This window comes from Podarcis liolepis (assembly GCF_965112155.1).
Source record: "Podarcis liolepis genome assembly, chromosome: 4".
NCBI classification, from domain to species: domain Eukaryota; kingdom Metazoa; phylum Chordata; class Lepidosauria; order Squamata; family Lacertidae; genus Podarcis; species Podarcis liolepis.
Window position 1 is genome coordinate 23,121,208 of NC_139558.1, and position 19,137 is coordinate 23,140,344.

At 39.0% G+C, this 19,137-nt stretch overlaps 2 protein-coding genes across 23 annotated transcripts in view; one reads left to right on the forward strand and one right to left on the reverse strand.

The window, feature by feature from the left end:
- Window positions 1–19,137, forward strand: part of UBAC2 (UBA domain containing 2) — a 244,254-nt gene that overhangs the window by 14,239 nt on the left and 210,878 nt on the right. The window lies entirely within an intron of this gene.
- Window positions 3,342–19,137, reverse strand: part of DOCK9 (dedicator of cytokinesis 9) — a 142,927-nt gene continuing 127,131 nt past the window's right edge. For 13 of the 22 annotated variants that reach the window (XM_083500979.1, XM_083500985.1, XM_083500983.1 and 10 more), the window contains 14 exons: window positions 17,503–17,685; window positions 16,859–16,972; window positions 16,023–16,238; window positions 15,561–15,618; window positions 14,095–14,201; window positions 13,443–13,565; window positions 12,494–12,607; window positions 11,827–11,862; window positions 10,985–11,131; window positions 10,436–10,646; window positions 8,599–8,789; window positions 7,078–7,178; window positions 6,842–6,980; window positions 3,342–4,507 (listed from right to left, as the gene is read on the reverse strand). In XM_083500979.1, coding sequence (XP_083357105.1) covers window positions 4,385–4,507; window positions 6,842–6,980; window positions 7,078–7,178; window positions 8,599–8,789; window positions 10,436–10,646; window positions 10,985–11,131; window positions 11,827–11,862; window positions 12,494–12,607; window positions 13,443–13,565; window positions 14,095–14,201; window positions 15,561–15,618; window positions 16,023–16,238; window positions 16,859–16,972; window positions 17,503–17,685 — 1,863 coding nt within the window. In that variant the 3' untranslated portion in view covers window positions 3,342–4,384. The remainder of the gene's footprint in view (window positions 4,508–6,841; window positions 6,981–7,077; window positions 7,179–8,598; window positions 8,790–10,435; window positions 10,647–10,984; window positions 11,132–11,826; window positions 11,863–12,493; window positions 12,608–13,442; window positions 13,566–14,094; window positions 14,202–15,560; window positions 15,619–16,022; window positions 16,239–16,858; window positions 16,973–17,502; window positions 17,686–19,137) is intronic. The other 9 variants (XM_083500987.1, XM_083500986.1, XM_083500998.1 and 6 more) reach the window with 1 other exon arrangement.

Sequence of the window (19,137 nt, forward strand, 5' to 3'; positions counted from 1 at the left end):
CAGTACGTTTCCGAGCACAATTCAAAGTGTTGGTGTTGACCTTTAAAGCCCTAAACGGCCTCGGTCCAGTATACCTGAAGGAGCGTCTCCACCTCCATCTTTCTACCTGGACACTGAGGTCCAGCACCGAGGGCCTTCTGGCAGTTCCCTCACTGCGAGAAGCCAAGTTACAGGGAACCAGGCAGAGGGCCTTCTTGGTAGTGGCGCCCTCCCTGTGGAACGCCCTCCCACCAGATGTCAAAGAGAACAACTACCAGACTTTTAGAAGACATCTGAAGGCAGCCCTGTTTAGGGAAGCTTTTAATGTTTGATGTATCACAGCCAGATGGGCGGGGTATAAATAAAAAATTATTATTATTATTATTCTGGACTTGGCACCACTTTCTATGGAAACGATAGAACATGCCTCAGCAGGCTCACTTTGGGGTGTAAATGAGGCTAGGGGCTACGGTAAACCATGGGAAGGGTACAACTCATCGCCGATGTATCTTTGTTGCTGTTTAATAGACTGGGCATACCTTTTACATAGCTATTTAAGCCTTACAGGTATTTCAATGGTAGTCACAGTGTAGGACACACTTGTGCAGTTATTGAGAATAAAGTTTAAATTGGGATCTGCCTCAAGGGAGGGAGATGGTATTTTACTCCCCCCTCCCCACAGCTATCTAGTCTCCCTCGATTGATCATGCCCTGTATCCCGATTTCCTCCTGCAGGATCCAGGTGCCTTTTGGGGGGGCGGGGATGAGGCTTTGCACACGGTGAGATGAACTGTAACACTAGTGGGCACTGAAACAGAAGAGGTTTCAGTCATTGATGAGGGATGACTGGGAGATACAACACACCCAAACAGTCTATAGGAAAGGGGTGGATCTAAATTCCTTCTCCTTTCAGTTTTGTTGCAAATGAGTTGAGGCTCTCAATATACTCAGTCAAGTATTAATTTCATGCTCTTTCTTTCAGCTCATAGGAACAGTGATTGAATCCCCCCCCCCAAACCTCAGGCTTTATATACATTATTTACACAATGAGTACTGATTGGTTGATTATGTTTCCTGCTGCAGCCCAATCAGTTGTTGCATCCTAGTATCCTACCGGCCTAACAGGCTGACTAAATCCCCCCTGGGGTCTGATTGGGCTGCTCCTGCTGGCCAATCAGATTGTTGCATTCTAGGATCCTATCTGCCTATAGTTCTAGGATCCAATAGAAATAAATATCCAATAAAAAGCTTTTTCCTGTTTGCTGAGGATAAAATGTTGACGGGGACTTGGGCTTTCTCTTTCTTTTGCAAATTAAGAGCCGCCTTTGTCCTGTGAATCAAGGGCAGCCCAGATAGCAGAATTTCATTTGTCCCCTTAGCAAAGGAGGGAAGTATGGAAGCATTTTGCTCAAACCCAGCTATTTCAGAGCAGGGCAGCAGGAGAGGTGTGGTGCTCTGTCAGTCAATACAAATTTTCATACTTATTTCCCCCCCTACTGCACAGTGTACCTTTAAGCCAGGAGAACTTGGCAAAGCAAGGCAGAGTAATCTCTCAAGATGAGCTGGGTTAGGGTGGGGGCTTCTTGAGGAGAGGAATTCAAACCTAGAGGCTCTGCACAGTAGCCACATATGATTCACATCCTGAAACAGACAGTGGGATTGCAGTTCCTCAGTAACCTCACTTTCACTTCACTCTCTTCCCTCAGAGGCAATGGATGCAATCAAAGTCTCCTTCAACAGAGTAATTAAATGAGGATTCAACCGCAAACCTGATTATTATTATTATTATTATTATTATTATTATTGGGATGGGATTGGAGTTGGAAGGCTGCCGCTGTTCTTTTTTTGGCCATAAATTGGAGAAACTGCCTCAGGAAGCCCCTTAAGCCGTCTTCATCCGAAGAGGAGGAAAAAGCAAAAAAGCTGGGAGGGATCCTGTGAATTTAAACCATCCCTCCCCTGAGCTGGGAGAAATGAAGAAGCCTCTGGGGAAGAGGAAGTCCACATGTGGGCAAGGAAGGGTTGGGAAGATCTTCACCTCTCCTGTAACAGTTGCCTCTTTCTCGATTCAAACTCCATTTGTCTGGCCTGTCTCCCGCTGGCATGCTGCCACTGCCTCCAAGGTTTCATCCTCCTCCTCCTCCTCCTCCTTCTTTGCCCTGAGAGGCTTCCCAGGGCAGTGAGGGTCATGGCTAACTGGGCCTGTTGGACCTCTTGTCATGGAAAAGAGCTTATGGCCAGGGAGCCCGGGAAGACAAAAGATTACCAAGCTCAGTACAGTGGTACCTCGGGTTAAGTACTTAATTTGTTCCGGAGGTCCGTTCTTAACCTGAAACTGTTCTGAACCTGAAGCACCACTTTAGCTAATGGGGCCTCCTGCTGCCGCCGCGCTGCCGGAGCCCGATTTCTGTTCTCATCCTGAAGCAAAGTTCTTAACCCAAGGTACTATTTCTGGGTTAGCGGAGTCTGTAACCTGAAGCATATGTAACCTGAAGCATATGTAACCCGAGGTACCACTGTGTATCAGGAGGAAGGAACAGAGCTCAGAATACCATGAGGAGAGAGAGCTTAGCAGGTCTTGAGGAGACTCACCGGATCGACAAACCCTGAGGGAGAAATGGAGCTCTAGAGCGACTGGGGCTGAGGCCTCAGTCCAAGCAAAGGAGCTTCCCTTTTGCTTTTGCTTTTGTTTCAAAGGTTGTCTCACCCAATATGCCTTCCTCTCTTTCTGACCCAAAAGAGCAGGCAAAAAAACCCCATCCACCAGCAAACAAAGCAAGGGTGTGCAGGGGCATGCAAAAAAAAAAAAAAAAAAAAAGGCGGGAAAACAGAAGACAGAGGGAATCTGAGGTAAATAATTTTTGTCTTCCTTCCTTGTGTAGAAACAGTTTCTACACAAATGTAATTCTGGTTCTAAACGCAGCATAAGGGGTCTCTATAGTATAGTGTATTTTAAAATGGGGTTTCAGAGTTTTTAGGGGTTTTTGTATGTATCATGTAGTTTTTCAATTTCATTGTTCTGCAAGGGACAATGACAATAAAGATATCGTATATATCCTTTTTTCGCCTAGTAAAGGAAAGGAGATTAAGGGCAACTCATATCAGCGGAGCCAAGAAGAGATTTGGAGAAGGCAAATAAAGAAAAAATAGCAAAGAAAAGTGAGTAAACCTGACGGAAAAAACAGAAGTGATCTGCTTATTGCAGGCAGGAGCAGAAAAGTGATGGGGAGCCCTGAAGAATTTTGCTCCTGCCTTGTCATCTTAAGACCAACCTCATAGCCCAGCGACACCCTCCATAAATTGATTTAATACACAATGTTCCTTTACAGCAGCAAAATAAAATGATCCAACCACACTCTACATAAATTAATTCCTTTTTAATATAGATGAAGTACATAATGTTTAATTACAGCAGGCCAGTGATTCCAGTTAAATAAAATTAAAACCCTTTATCTTTCTCAAATATAAAATTACTAATTCATGTCTTAAAACAATATAGCAAAAGCTTTAAATTACATCACCATTTAGCCACAGTAGTTTATCACCACTTATATACTCCATCACTTTGGCAAAAATTATGTATTCTTTTTAAAAACAGTGCATAACGTTATAGAAACTGTATACAACCTCATATTGCACTTACTGTATTTATATACAATAACTGTAAAAGAAAATAGAGCATTTACTTGGAATGAACATGAATTTATCACAATTGTAGGAGGATGAAAGCTGGTATGAATATTAAAAATGTTTAGAAATGCATTTCATTTATGTACAGGGTTTATGAGTTGTATTAACAAATATGTACATGTCTTGCTTAATATATAGTTAGTTAGTAACATATGGTAACCTTTGGTTGGATGCAACTGCTTGATCAATTTTAAGCTCATATGCTCTCCAAAATGCCAACAAGGTATAAAATGGTGCACAACTGTTATAGTCAACAGTACAAAAAACTACTTCTACCTACATTAACCCCTCAAATTAGTGCCTATTAAGTCTAATAGTGTTTGTACTTTATATCAGTTTGTATGTGCATATATCAAAGAACACTTTTATGGTTTGTGTCTGCAAACTTACATTCCATAACACTTGCCTATAATGTGCCATTTATTTTAGAATACCATTATCAGAGCAGAAGAACCAGTTAAGTTCCCCAGAACAATTCTGTGTTGGGTGTTGTAATATTGCCAGCAGAATATAAAAAATATGTGCACCATCAGTATATGTTTTAGAAATCTACCTCTTACTTTTTCCTTATCCCTGACTGACCCAAAGAGTTAAGCATGCTCAATTGTTAGTATCTTCACAGTCCTCTTTCAGATTTGGATTTCATCCTGAGTTTGCAAATGTTCAAAGATCCACTTGTGTTCCAAGGTAAGCAGCGCTTTCCGTCACAAAATGCTTATGCAACTGAAGAAGAGCTGGGCATCCCATGAACTGTTGTGCTTGTTGGTGTCCCACTAATGGCATTGAAAATGTGTAGCGAGTTGGGCATTACACTGGCTTTTTCTTCCATAGCAGTAATCTTAAAGAAAGAAAAACACATGCCTTAGACATGGTTGAGGGAGGAGGTTTTCAAAAGAGTGGGGTAACCATGGGCTTGTCCTTTGGCTTCTAGCTAAAATGTGAACTGGGACCTAACTTCAGATACAGCAAGTAGGGGGGACACATTTTAGTATGCAACTCTGCCTAGCACATACATCCTTGCAAAACATATTTTCTCTAATATAATGCAGTTTTGTATATTATTTTCACCAGATATGCATTTTTCTACATATTGCTTGGCAAGAGAACTGCATTACAAAACTGGGAAGCCTGCAAATTTCCAAGGATGGCTGTTTTCTGGTTTGCATACTGTTTCAAAAAGTGGGAATTAGGTAGATTCAGTTTTAAATGCAATCAGGATTAAATTCCTCCCCCATCTCTACTTGGAAGCAAAGTCCAACTTGATTTAAATGGAATGTATTTCTAGATAATTGGAATTATGATAGGGAGCAAGTCTATAGTGACACAAAAGTTAGATATAGGTCAGATGACCTTCTGAATTAATATATGTTTAATTTTGTGACTGGTTCTGAAAATAGCAAAGATGTTTAGCTAAAATTCACCCTTCTCTAACGACTTCTGTCAAGAAACTAGATCCTTCTTATTTTAAAAAAATCTGATTGCCCTATTAGTTATGTAAGAAGCAGTGTAGCAAAACATTATTATTTGACTGATAAACATTTTGTTAAGCAACAGCGATATGCATAATGATTGACTATTCAACATTAAAATGAAATAAAGCCTAAGTCTTCCCTCAGTTCTGCACTACAAATTCCACATTATATATTGGGTAAAGGAAGTTAAACAAAACTCAGAACTCGAAAGAGAAACTAAAAATGTATTACCATCCCAGCTGATCACATTTTCAAAGCAGCATAGGGGAAAAGGGAAGGAAGAAAGAGAGATGCCCATTAAGATTTCTATAAAATGTATTAAACAGGGGGGAAAATATCTCTGAAACATTTATTTAAGAAAGCAAAATGGACATTCCAATGTTTGCAGAATAGGTAGTACAACCAAATTTACATGCAAGCCATGCACTTATATTTCCATAAAATGCCTGTTTCCTTGGTATTTAAGAGTTGCTTCCATCATGATTACATTTTCCAATGGAAAAATACATGAGCTTCAAATCGAAATTAAATCTGTAAAACAGGAATGGGGAACCTTTTTCGCTCAAGGGCCTTCTAGGCAGGGGAAAGTAGCCTGAGGTGGGCAGAGTCAGAGGCAAAAGTGGGTGGAGCAATTAATGTTAATTTTATCTTGGTGTGGTAAGCTAATTTCTACTTGCATTTGCCCACCCCTCTTCTCTACGCTCTGTCCAGACAAACAAGAGGCACTGTCCGAGTTCAAGGGCACATTCTAGCCGGCAAAAATATTTAGGGCATATTTAGGCTCAGAGAAGTAAGTAGCCTGGGGAGAGTTCAAACTGTCAAATACAGAGGCATGCAGTCCCTGAGCCTGAGGTTCCCCACTCCTTGCTGTAGAGGAATGGTTAGAAGTCTATTAATTCTTGAACATTCACCCACATCATGCAATGTTGGAACAGAAGTCACAGCAGAAGTCATTCTTTTAGCAAAGCAACTTATGGTGTACTTGTGGACTGACCATATTCTAGTGTTACATTGCCAAGTAAAGTATAATAATCAATTAAGCTGTTTTATTAGGCGACAAGAATGGAAAAAAGGGAGAGAAAAGTGCTCATTTTTCATGTTAGAACTAGCAGGCTTAAGGCAAGATAGGCTACTGCATTTAAGTCTGATTCATGTGCCAACTAAACTGATTTTCTTTGTAATTCTGTTATTTTAAAATCCCCCGTACAACTGAATTCATGAAATTGTCAGCATTGTACCAACCAGAATGGAAGAAATGAAAGGATTTATTGTTAGATAACTCTCTTACAGCAGTTAATAAATCATAGCATATGCTTCAAGGGCATTATCCATTAACATCTATTATAAATATTAACTTTAGATAAAACATTCCAGGGTGGAAGTCTTAACCCATTTCCTTCAGCATCATTATATTATTTAATGTCATAAAAAGACATATTATAATTGTTTCACATTTATTTATACCTCGTCTTTCCCCTAAGGTGGCTTACAGAAAGAAACTTGAGTGTAAAAAACAACAACCACCCTCAAAGCAGTAAATTGTTATTGGCAATTTACAGCAATTTACAGTTAGGAATATACTAAAGACTTGGATCCTCTGAATTAAATACTTAAATAATAAAGAATTCCAAGAAAAATATTTGGTTCTTCTCAACCAAAACAGGATGACCTGAATGAAATACTTAATGTTCAGTACATACTTGTTCATGCATGATTTCAGAGAGTTCTTTTGCCATTTCTCTGTAATTAGCCTTCATTCCTTCTTGATATTCTATCTGATCTTCTTTTATAAGCCGCTCATTTACTTCTAAGGCCTGCCCACAAGCTTCAACAAATTGTCTGAAATAAATTTAATTACATAAAATGAAATATATTGAGAATGGTTCTAATCTCAAAGTTCCAAAAAGAAACTTAATAAACTTTCATATTTTTTTACCTGAAAACTTCCTTGAGTAACTTTAGTTTATTGTCTGGATACCGTTTGGTGCTTGTATCATCCAGAAAAGCTCTGGCATATGCCAATGGCCCAGCATTAACCTAAAAATATATAAACAGTTATAAATTATGTTCCTACCCCTCTGCAATAATATTAAAACCAGTTTTGCTCATCCCTCTGAAAAGGGCTATACACAAGTCAAATACATTTCTGAAAAATAGCCTGTATTTATTAAAACATTAAGGGACGCGGGTGGCACTGTGGGTTAAACCTTACAGCCTAGGACTTGCCGATCAGAAGGTTAGCGGTTCGAATCCCTGTGACGGGGTGAGCTCCCGTTGCTCAGTCCCTGCTCCTGCCAACCTAGCAGTTCGAAAGCACATCAAAGTGCAAGTAGATAAATAGGTACCACTCCAGCGGGAAGGTAAACGGCGTTTCCATGTGCTGCTCTGGTTCACCAGAAGCGGTTTAGTCATGCTGGCCACATGACCCGGAAGCTGTACGCCGGCTCCCTTGGCCAATAAAGCGAGATGAGCACCGCAACCCCAGAGTCGGTCACGACTGGACCTAATGGTCAGGGGTCCCTTTACCTTTACCTATCCTGCCCTTCTGGTGCAAAAACACTACTGAGTTCATATCCATGAAAGGAACAAGTTGCACACAAGTGACTAACTAGACAGAAGCTCTGCACAGGCATTATCCTTCATATGATTAACTACTCCATGAGGGAAGAGTGGGGTTAGCACCAACCCTGTGTGGGAGGACATGTCTATGCAGGAGATGGTCTGAGCCTTATCCATGAGATGTGCCACCACAGTGCCGGCACCTAATTTGATCTGATGCTACACACTTGTATGCAGTAACGCAGGTCTAGATTTTACTATCGAAACCTTGCAGTGCATACGGACAGACATGCATGTTTCACCCATTAAGTTCCTGGTCAGCTGGGAGGCACAGGGCATTCCTTGCATGACTGTAGGTACGGCAGGCCCCTGGCACCCCCCCCCCAGTAGCCTTAGTCCTCCAAGGCCTGGGGCAAGTTTACCCGGCTGCTGTCCCCTGTGCATGGGCTTGCTGGAGGGCACAGCTGTAGTAAGCAGCTTGCTCTACAAGCAAAGGTGATTTATAAGTTTATGCATTAATCTCATGAGGGATAACACCCAAACAGAACTACAAATGAAGGGGCTTCCTGTGAAATAAGGTTGAGAATTAACAAGTTGCTCAAGTGATCGCAGTGTTGAACCTGTGGTGGTATTCAACTACGTTTTACTCAGAACAGACCTACAGAAATAAATGGACATGAATAGGTGAGGCCTATTAATTTCAATAGGTCTATTCTGCGTAAAACTTAGTCTCAAATTCAAAGTCTACCACTCTTATTCAATGGACATTGTTGGCGCTGCATATTATTTTATCGGTGTGACACAAACACACAAACAGAATTCTAAAGCGAGAAGAAGCTTATTAGGCGATTTTAAGGTAAAGGAAAACTCCACACCATAATCAATTTAATCAACATACCTGAACGCTAACACTACCCTGCAGCTTCAACTGAAGTTTGATCATATCTACTTCAGCTGATGAACAAAGTTGCCGGAGCTCAGCAACCTTCTTACTCATTTCATCAATAGCGACTTCAATTGGGTTTAAATCTGTATGGTGTTGATACATTATGGGAATCCGCTTCTTTACATATGGAAAACAATGTATAGCTAGGGAAAGAAAACAATGAAATTATGTTTACACGACTATACTCATGCTATCTTGAAATATTAAGAAACTTGCAAGTCAATGCTTTTTATTTTGTGAGCAATTAGACTTATAAACAAACAAGCCTATATTTTAATAGCATAATTCTATAGAGCAAGGCTAATCAATGTGATGTGTCCAGATGTTTGGAACGGCATTTCCCATCAGCCCCAGTTCTCATTGCCTGTGGTCTGGGATACTAAGAGTTTAGTGCAAAACATCCGGAAGGCACTACATTGGCTACCCCTGCTCTGCAGACTGTGTGCTTCTTTTGTCCAGTGTTTGTATGCCCCTGGAAAAATTCTGATCTGCAGAAGAAGACTAGCCTGTATCTTCTCATTATGCGGGACATATATAGTACTGTCTGCTAGCCCATGAAAGTTACATGCTGTTCTATCCAGAAAGGACTAATGATTAAGTATCAAGTAGGTAAACCAACAGGTGGGAAAAACTTAGAAAAATATTAAGCATGGGTCTTTCTATGCTTTTCTATTTGTTTAGTTAATGTAATTCACATTTTGTTATCTAAAGAAGGATGACAACACTACTGTTTCCACTTGGTTCTTTGCCAGGAGATTAGCTATTAGCAATAACAGTAGTTCACATGCAGTGTCAGTCTTTAAGCTACCAGTAATCCTGGTGCAAAGAGTAGCCATGAGTCAGCATGCAAAATAACTGGACCCTGGCCTTGACATATTTGCACATGAACACAAGGCAATTGAGAGGCAATAAATGTTTGAGTCAACTTAAATATCTACCTACCTACCTATCTATTAGCTATTCACAGGATTGCAAGAGTACATACTAGGCCAGTTTAGGGATGAAGCAAAATGGGATAGCATACTTCACTGAGCCTAAGGGTAGTAGACCAGTTGTATGGCAAGCCTGTGGCACACACAGCTCTGATCTCCAATAGAAGGGAATGGCTCAGGAGGAATGAATGGGGAAGCTCCTGTTTCTGAGCACCTGCTGCCAGAGGTGAATACCTCTGTCTAATTTTACAGCCAACTGCCCTGAACATAAAATATCTCCCCTTCTACACAGGTTTTAAAATACACCCAAGACCTTTCTCTTTGAGTTGGATCACAGTTCCAAGTGCTTCTAAAACGTGACCTTGCTGTTAAACAGCTTCCTGGCAGACCAGAGAAACTGCATCAATAACATCCAGGGTACTGATAGAGCATCAATTTGTGTGTCTTTGTTTCACACATTATATTGTGGTAGCCCATATTTGTCAGAGTGTACCCTTATGTCAATTCCAGCTCCCCAGAAAGTATAGCAGTATAGTTCATGTGGCTGCAAAACATTAATTTTAATAACACTTTACGTGTACAAAATGTGAGTGTATTGCATGAAATAGCTTTAACTTGGTTAGTTGTTAGTTATAGGTTAGTTTCCTGCTGAACTCTTAGGCTCCGATAGGTTATTAGGACCCAAAACATGCAGGATTTAGCAAAGACTCAGATTTCTCTGTGGCTTTTTTGGATTAAATGGAAGCGTGTTACAGGTGCTATAGACAAAAAACATCAATGAAAGGTGTTAAGTGCTCTCTTTTGGTTTTTAGAAATCAAAGTACTGTCCCAAAGAACTGCAAATTTTGACCTAGTACCTGTAAGAATGGTGCGTCGTTTACATTGTTCCTCCACTCCCCCTCTTCTTTTGCCCATCTGAGTAAATGGCATCTCAAACATAAAGCGACGGATGTTGTGATTTCTTTCAAATTCTGTTTTTCTCTCTTGTAGTTCCTTTTCCTCAAAGTATGGAACTACATGAGTAACTTGAATATAGGCATATTTTGAATCCAAATCCTTAGGATTTACCTTAAAAGAATTTGAGAGAATTAAAATCTCAACTATGAAAATATGCAATTATTTAAAAGTTACATTATTAAAAGGTTACTTGAGCTAATACGCTGATCATCATTAATAAAATTTTAAAACGCTTATGGTGCCTTCAATATAAAAATTATCCATGTATGCCACCAAGGTCCTTCTTGCTTCATTCATTTGGTATTTTTTGTACTGCACAAGTAGATGATCATCCTTAGTGGAACCACATTTTACTATGCTTAAGAACTGGCAGGCTAGAAAGAAAATTTCGATTTGAGCTCATGTTAATTTATATATAAGTCAGTTGTATATTATTAGTTAAGTCCTACTTTTCCAGAGTCCTGGATCATCCTGACATTTTCAGATCCAAACTTATCTGAGTAGAGTTTTTGTAGCCTCTGGGAAATCTCTGAAAGGCATGTGAGTTTAGGCTCTTTGTATATATATTCTTTTCCATCTTCATCTTCAAAAAATCCCTTTAGAAAAGAAAAACCAATAACAACAGTTAAGTTCTAAACAAACAAAGGTCCAAAAAAGAATGACTCCTAATAATTAAAGCAAGGTCAATGTAGAACACAAAGGTTGCAAGCAAAAAGGAAAAGAAAAAAGTGATATTGAAAAATCAAGGTAAGGAGAGCAAAACAGCTATTATAGTATGGATGCATTGAAAATTATTACAATATTATTGAGGGAATGCTGTAAATTACATGATATGTCAACTTTAATGTTTTGAGAGTACAGCACTCTATTTCCATATTCATTGTTCGCATGCCTGTTTCACATGCCAATATGGTAGTCCTCTGAGAAAGCCGTGTTATTTTGAACAAAATATGGCCAAGTGTTCTATACAAATAAAGCAACGTTATCTAGATAAATTTTAATATAATCGTATTTTATAATTTACTTTGAAGCCCAAAACACAACCAAAATAGGTCCCATGGAAGGTGAAACAGGTGTCTGCTTTCATACAGAATGTCAGATCTGAGTTAATGTTTTAAGTTGCAAAAATAAATATTCCTATCTGAAGATGAAATGGACAATGTAGTGCAAGGATCACAACATAGCATGTATAAACGCAAACTAGACTGACAAAAATACCCACAACAAACTAAGCTTATATGCAGTAATTTTTACTGCATTGCTTGTTTTGGACAGCAGTTTCTGTAATTACCTCCACATCTGTTTCACTGTCTGTAAACTGGTATTGCTACAGTCATAAGAGACAATAGAATAAATGGAATGTTATATCACTCAAATTGTACAATTCAGTGCCCTGACTGAATTTTTTTTTTGATCAACTATTTCTATCTAAAACTGTGTTTCCTCCATTGAATACACATGCTCATGTCACACACACACACATCCTGCAGTCACTGTATTTTGCCACTATGGAATAACATATAAAAGTGAAAAAGATTGATTCTTTGTATAAGCATGCAGTACAAATATAGAACATGTGCAGTTTTCTTCTGCAAGTGGAACTAAATATATTAATATTTTAAACCAAGATAATACAGATCAGAAAGTGAACCAACATAATATATAAAAACACCAAAGGCAGTGTTTAAGTAATAGCTATGAATGGCTATTATTGAAAAACTTACCGCTGCCTTAAGAAAGTAATAGAAAAAGGAAAAAAGGAAGAAAAGAAAGTTTACTGAAGAAATTTCTCATTCAGAAAACAGTTATTAGTTCAATAGTTCATTAGTTTCAAATACATGCAAGTAGAAATATACAATGCAGTTAACACATGCTGTAAAAAAGAATACATTGCAAAAAAAATTGCAATTTTTCATATGCTAAGTTAAAGTTCAGGAAAGACACTGGACAATGCTCACCTGTCCAAAAAATGCAACTCTGAAATAGGTTCCCAACAATCTTTTTCCTGTATGCATAACTTCTGTAACTTTGCTGTACGCCCGGTGCAATGTGTCATACAAATGAGCTAGCCTCTAAAAAAAATGGGAAAATACGTTTTGGTAAATGGTGGCACTGAGATATTTAGTATATTCTGAACAACAAAAAAACAGAATAAAAAACATACAAGCTTTTATATATTGTTAGCAAACTGTATCAAAATAATACAGTGCTTAACGGCTTGGAAAACCCAATTGTCTCAATTTAGCTAAAATTAGGGATAACTAAGTACCACTGAAAGCAATGGAACAGTTAATGATTACTTTTTCAGGTGTAACATTATATTTGAAGTTGACTTTAGTAGTAAATATATATTAAAAACATGCAAGAATGATAACCAAAAGTGAACATTTCCCCAAGTATACACATATCCCACCATAACATCATCATCACTGTAAACCAGTAAACAGCTAACCATCCATTGAATGAGCAGGATGCAGATATCAAAATTTCCAGTGCCTTGGAATCTAAAGAAGTCTTAGATGGTGGACTAAGGGCTTGCTGTATCTCCTTGTGAACAGCATTCCAAAAATGGGAACCACTTCAGAAAAGGCTCTTTCTTATGTAGCCACTCTCTGCACCTGCCTTAGAAGAGGTACTTGGAGAAGGGACTCCAAAGCTGAGCTGAAGAGCTGGCCAGATTCATAGGGGAAAAGAGGCTCCATAAGGTAATGGGGTCCCAAGCCTTATAAAGTTTTATAGGTACAAAAACCCAGAGCACTTTGAAGTTAGTTGCAATCAAATGAATCCTCACAACTTTCAAGGAGACTTCGCTGTAACTTTAGTTGAACATTACCTATTTCAACATCCCACAGCATTAACAAGTATCAAATGAAATCATTATAGCATAAATAGATTTGTATCAAATACCTCAAAATCTCTCCGCTTTTCATAAATAGGAATTATAAGTTTATAGATGTCAGCAATCAGTTCATAACGTTCAGCCTTCCACAGCCCATCTGCACACTGTTCTAACAACTCCATCAGTACATCCTAGTTACAGAAAGAAAAGCACACACATGTGGATAGAGACTAATCTGGAGCAATCTAATTTTATTTTTCTCAAGCAGCATAAAAAAGGATTAATTTCCAGTACAGTGTGTTTCTGATCCAGCAAAGGCTCCTGACAGTGGAAGGGGAGAGGCAATTTTACCAATTCTCCCTTCTTCCTACAGTCTGCAGTGTCACACTTTTCTAAAGGGTACTGTGGAAATCCCGTCTGGTTAACATTTAATTGCCAGGTCCAAGGTTCCTCAATGCTCTCTCCCCAGGTTCTCCCCTGAACTTATGCCTTGCTTTTATAGCATCTCCAGCATAACTTGGCCTCTTTGTCTTAACATGCTATAAAGTGAGTAATGGTGTATGCTATTTATTATTTAGTTGTGTTTCCATGGGTTAAAAATATTTTCAATGTGTTAATGAACTCTTTGGGTTAGACAGCAAGCAAGACATTTTAGAATTCAATAAAAAATATATTAGTATTATAAGGATACAGAAATAAGTATGAATTAAGTTTACATACTTCATTAAAGTGAACATCTTGCATCCCAACATCTTCCATCATAGAAGCCTCTTCATCTATATTTGGAGTGATTACTCTGAAGCTTATACAGCCTTGTTTAAACATTCCTATTTATATTGGATGGGAAAAATGCAGACAACACTCTTGAAGTAGATCAACGGAAGAGAGGAACAGCAAAACCCACAAAGGCATGAAAGAAATTAACAATCTTAAAGTTGCAGTGAATAAATCTAATTTCAAGTTACCCTTGGTTGGGGGGGGGTATTGAATTGAGTAGAGGCATCCCTTCACTAAATTCTGCAATCTCAGCTGGTTTCCTCTTGCCAACTGAGTAGTGCTTGTGCCACTATGCTGGAGCAGCCCCCCCCCCCTTTTCTGCCTGCTGAATGTGTGGGCAGAAGGCGAACTGTCAGTATCCTTGCCAGCATGCAGTCCCCAAATAGGGCATTCAAGGGCATTCTGTTGGATACCAAGCTGCTCTTACAGCCAATCCCAAAGTCCTGATCCACCCCCTGCCCCATTGCAAATCTTCTGCTGCCACTGCCACTGCCAGTGGCTAGGCTGCAGCACTGCCATGTGGCAGTAGCACCACTATGCAGGGGGTCAGCAGCAGCAGGTTTGGATTTTATTCTTAAACAGTATAGTGTTTTAGTAAAGACTTGAATAATCAGAAACCATGCTCTTGGGTTTCTGAACCATAGGACAAAATTCTACTGATTGCAAGTTACTAAGTAAGCTTGTCTGTTTTCACAACCTTGGTTCCTTCAAAGCCTAAGATGGAAACTTGGGTAACAGGAGGGCCTCTTACACATGGTTACTAATGACTATTCAGGGCTGGCATTAGATATAATTATCTTCAGTAACCCAGTGTGGCAAAATAGAAGTGAGGTACCTTCATAGCAAACAGAAAAACTGTATGGGGGTCTTTAGACAATATAGATAAGTAAAGAAGCTGTTTTTCTGATGGTACATCCTGTGATGCTGATATGTTTAAAAGGCTCACCAGTGCAATAGAGCGGTCCACTGATCAACTATTACCATGCAATCACTGCACGGACAAGATTGTTGTGAGAATAAAAGGAGGAGGGAGGAGAAGAGAACCCTAAGCTTTATGGAGGAAGGCAATGGTAAAACTATAGAAAACAAACATTCTGAGTGACAGTTTAACAGATGGAGTGTGATGAGATTACATTGGATTTTCCTTTCTGTAACAGTATTTTCTGAAGATATTTCTTTAAATGTTTTGTTGCTATTTTTTAAATAGAAAGAATATTAATTTAATTGTTATTTATTAAACTATTTTTGGACCTTTATCCACATGGATGCGAGGGCAATAGACAATATGCATAACTACAACTGGCTAGGCAAAACATAAATGCACAAACTATAAAGCAGACAGGTATATAACCACTTAAGCAGCAGTTTAAAATATCCCAACAACAAAGGAGTAGGTGCATGATACATACCTTTTCGGAGAAGGTACTCTGCCACCAGAGCTGTTACGTGGACATAACACATTGCTGCCTAAAATACAAACAATAGCAACCATTACTACACAATTTTTGTTGTGACTAAGTTCTGTATACAGCAAGCCTGCAACATTCAGCTTTACATGCTTGGCAATTTAAAAAAACCACAACTTTGGCAATCCCATCTACCATTGTACCCATTATATTTTGACTATATGCAATTTTGGCTTTAGGCACAATCCCTGGAATGTAACCCCTGCATAAGTTGTGGGCTTACTGTATATCTTGAATAAAACTAAAAACGCTGGAGCAGCACAGCAATTCTTTCTAATTTCTGTTGGCACATTTTTCTCCAACCTCTTCAATATGTGTGTGATAGATTTATAGAATTATTTTGAACTTTATGAACAGTATGGCCAGATCATCAAAAACCAGTGGAGTACTTTCTGTCTTGCTTACCTCTGAAAGATCTCCATTTTTAACATGAATTCTTGCCATGCTATCCAACCATGTCTTCCTGAGTTCAGGTGTACTGGCATAAGACTTTGCCAAACTGTATTGAAGATCCACAAGCATTTCTGGATCATTCTCATGCTCCTTCATTTGTGCTGTAGCCATTAGGACTGTACGGATGCGTTTTGTCAAATCCTTGACATCGGAAGGAAATGTCGTGTGCTGTAATGTGAAAACAGCGGCAAGATATAGAAAATGAGCTCAACAAGGGGAAGCTAAACTGTACCTATCCACTTAGTGACCTATTGCTTGAAATTCCTTTAGGAATAATCAAGTAGTATGAAAGAAGAGTAAAGTTGTGTGGACTGTTCCTCAGAATCCTAACCACATGAACATGGTCTTGGCTATTAGTTGCATCTACTCCTGTTAATGTTACATTGTTTCCTTCAAAGTAAAACAACTCTAAAATGGAACTATTTTAAAAGCTAATTTTGTATGTACTTATATTATACAACGAATATTTAAACTAGTGTCTCAAACATGGACTATTGTGATCTGAAAAGATTTTACAGAGATTTTCCTTTTTCTCTCAAGCATCAAGAACAACTTGGCATTTTTGGCACTTCATCAAGGTCCCTTTTGTGACTGCTTCTGTATTTTTCATTCTACAGCATTTCTGTACATTTTGTTCTCTGCTTATACATGACTATAACCTTCTTATGGTTGATCCATACGGGCTGTTTACATGATGAGGTTTTAGCATCAGTCCCACGGGAATGAAACTGATGATCCAGACCCTTCTTTATAATTTCAAAATTAAATGGAAAAAGCCTACTACAAACCTTAGTAAGTCTGTCACTGTTAGCACAGTTATTGATGATGGAAAGAGACTGCTGAAATCTGGTTCCACCAATTCCGACAACATCTGCAATCAGCTGACTCACAGAAATGATAACCTTGTAAAGAAGTAGAAACATAAATCTTGAAGATTTCAGGTTGGGGTTTATATTGTATGCATTATAAATTCTGTATACAGTTTTGGAACTTTCCTAAATATTAAGCAGCCTGTAACTTTGTGTAAATAAACAAATACATAAAATAAATAAATAGATTTGTAGACACTTCTGGGGAAAATGCAAACCTGTATGTGAATAATTTGCATTAAAACTGCAGTGATACAATAGGGCATGAGTTTGAATATCTAGAAAAATCAGCTACTTGTTCCAAAATTTGTGTATAGGAAGTACACATAGAGAGTGCAGCAGCAAGGGTGACCTTTTCACATAGCTGCTGGGCATGCAGCGTTTACTATCACACATAACTTACAGTGTGTGTGTGTGCTGCTCGATGCACTATGTAGCTGAAGTCTGTTATAATATTATGTTGCTAAGTACACACAATCCAGTCTTTAAAACATGATACCAGAAAAGGTCAGCATTTCATCTCCTTAAAACCCCTTAAATACATAAAAACAAACTGTACTGACTTGTAGGTGTGTCCTCACAAACGATCTCTTTCCTGTGTAATCAAAATTATTCCTCATCAAGAAATAAAGGAGCTGTGATGCTTCTGTTCGTATTGAGCTCAGTTTGGAATTGCAGCACTTCAAAATTTCATAGCACAGTGAAGAACACATGTCAGCCCTTCCTTCATAAAATGTAGAAGGAAACTGTAGAACACACAGAAACATTTACTCTTTAAAAGGTAGGATAAAACGAAACCATCAGGTAACAAGTTTCAAATAGCAAAGTGTTCAAAAAAATGTCACATGGGAGTTGGCTGTTTAATTTGTAACACACTAGAAAGGGTCCCCGAAAACAAACACCCTTGATACAGATACAGTGGTACCTTGGGGGTTACAGATGCTTCAGGTTACATACACTTCAGGTTACAGACTCTGCTAACCCTGAAATAGTACCTCGGGTTACGAACTTTGCTTCAGGATGAGAACAGAAATCGTGCTCTGGCGGCGTGGCAGCAGCAGGAGGCCCCATTAGCTAAAGTAGTGCTTCAGGTTAAGAACAGTTTCAGGTTAAGTACGGACCTCCGGAACGAATTAAGTACTTAACCCGAAGTACCACTGTATGTGCATCCGTTTGTTTAGGAGTCCCCAAGTCAGCTTTGCAAATAAGTGTACAAAGAGTTTGCTAGCTTGCCTACCTCACAAATTTAGTAAATTGTAGTTTATGCAGAAATTTGCAACTCTGTAAAGCTTCACCCTTAAAGTGACTAGAAAATCTATTTTGACAGCCTGACAGAAGGTAGTGGTTGTCTCAAAATAAGACCAAAGCTTAGACAGGAATTCAGTGTTTCGGGGCTGTCAGATTTCAGATCTGCAACTCCATTTCCCAAAAAGAAAGCAATTGTGACTTTGTCACCTGTTTTAAAGGGTGGGCCATATGGCCCACATTCTAATCTCTCCCATGACACCCGGAGATAACAACTGTAAAACTGAATGGCCGAACACTATGTTTACATACCGGACTAGCACTTGTTGGTAATGCAGTTCCGGGTTCTGAACATACAGTGGCCTGCTCAGTTAATGGGCCCACCTGTTCCATCAAGAGATTTGGGAGCCTGCTTCTTTGCACTGGCTGGACTAGAATGTCAGTCTACTCAACAAGACAATGACTTGTCCAAATTCAAAAAAGCAATTAACCTGGCATCTAGTTCCCAAGTTAAAGCTCCATGAACACAACAGAGTCCTCCTTCACTCAGTTTCAGAAATACAGTGGTGCCCCGCAAGACGAATGCCTCGCAAGACGAAAAACTCGCTAGACGAAAGGGTTTTTCGGTTTTGCGTTGCTTCGCTAGACGAATTTCCCTATGGGCTTGCTTCGCAAGACAAAAACGTCTTGCGCTTTTTTCTTAAAGCTGCTTGAAGAGGCTCAGTTGTGACGGACCATGCTTCGCAAGATGAAAAACATCGCAAGATGAAAAGACTCGCGGAAAGAATTATTTTCGTCTTGCGAGGCACCACTGTATATACTCCGATTGAACAAAGAGATATGCTGTCTGAAGAAAAGCAATACCCTGCCCTAGGCTCTCTACATTTAGAGGCAGCATATAAGTAACAAAACAGAACCACCACCCCAATCAATATAACATACAGAGAGAAGAA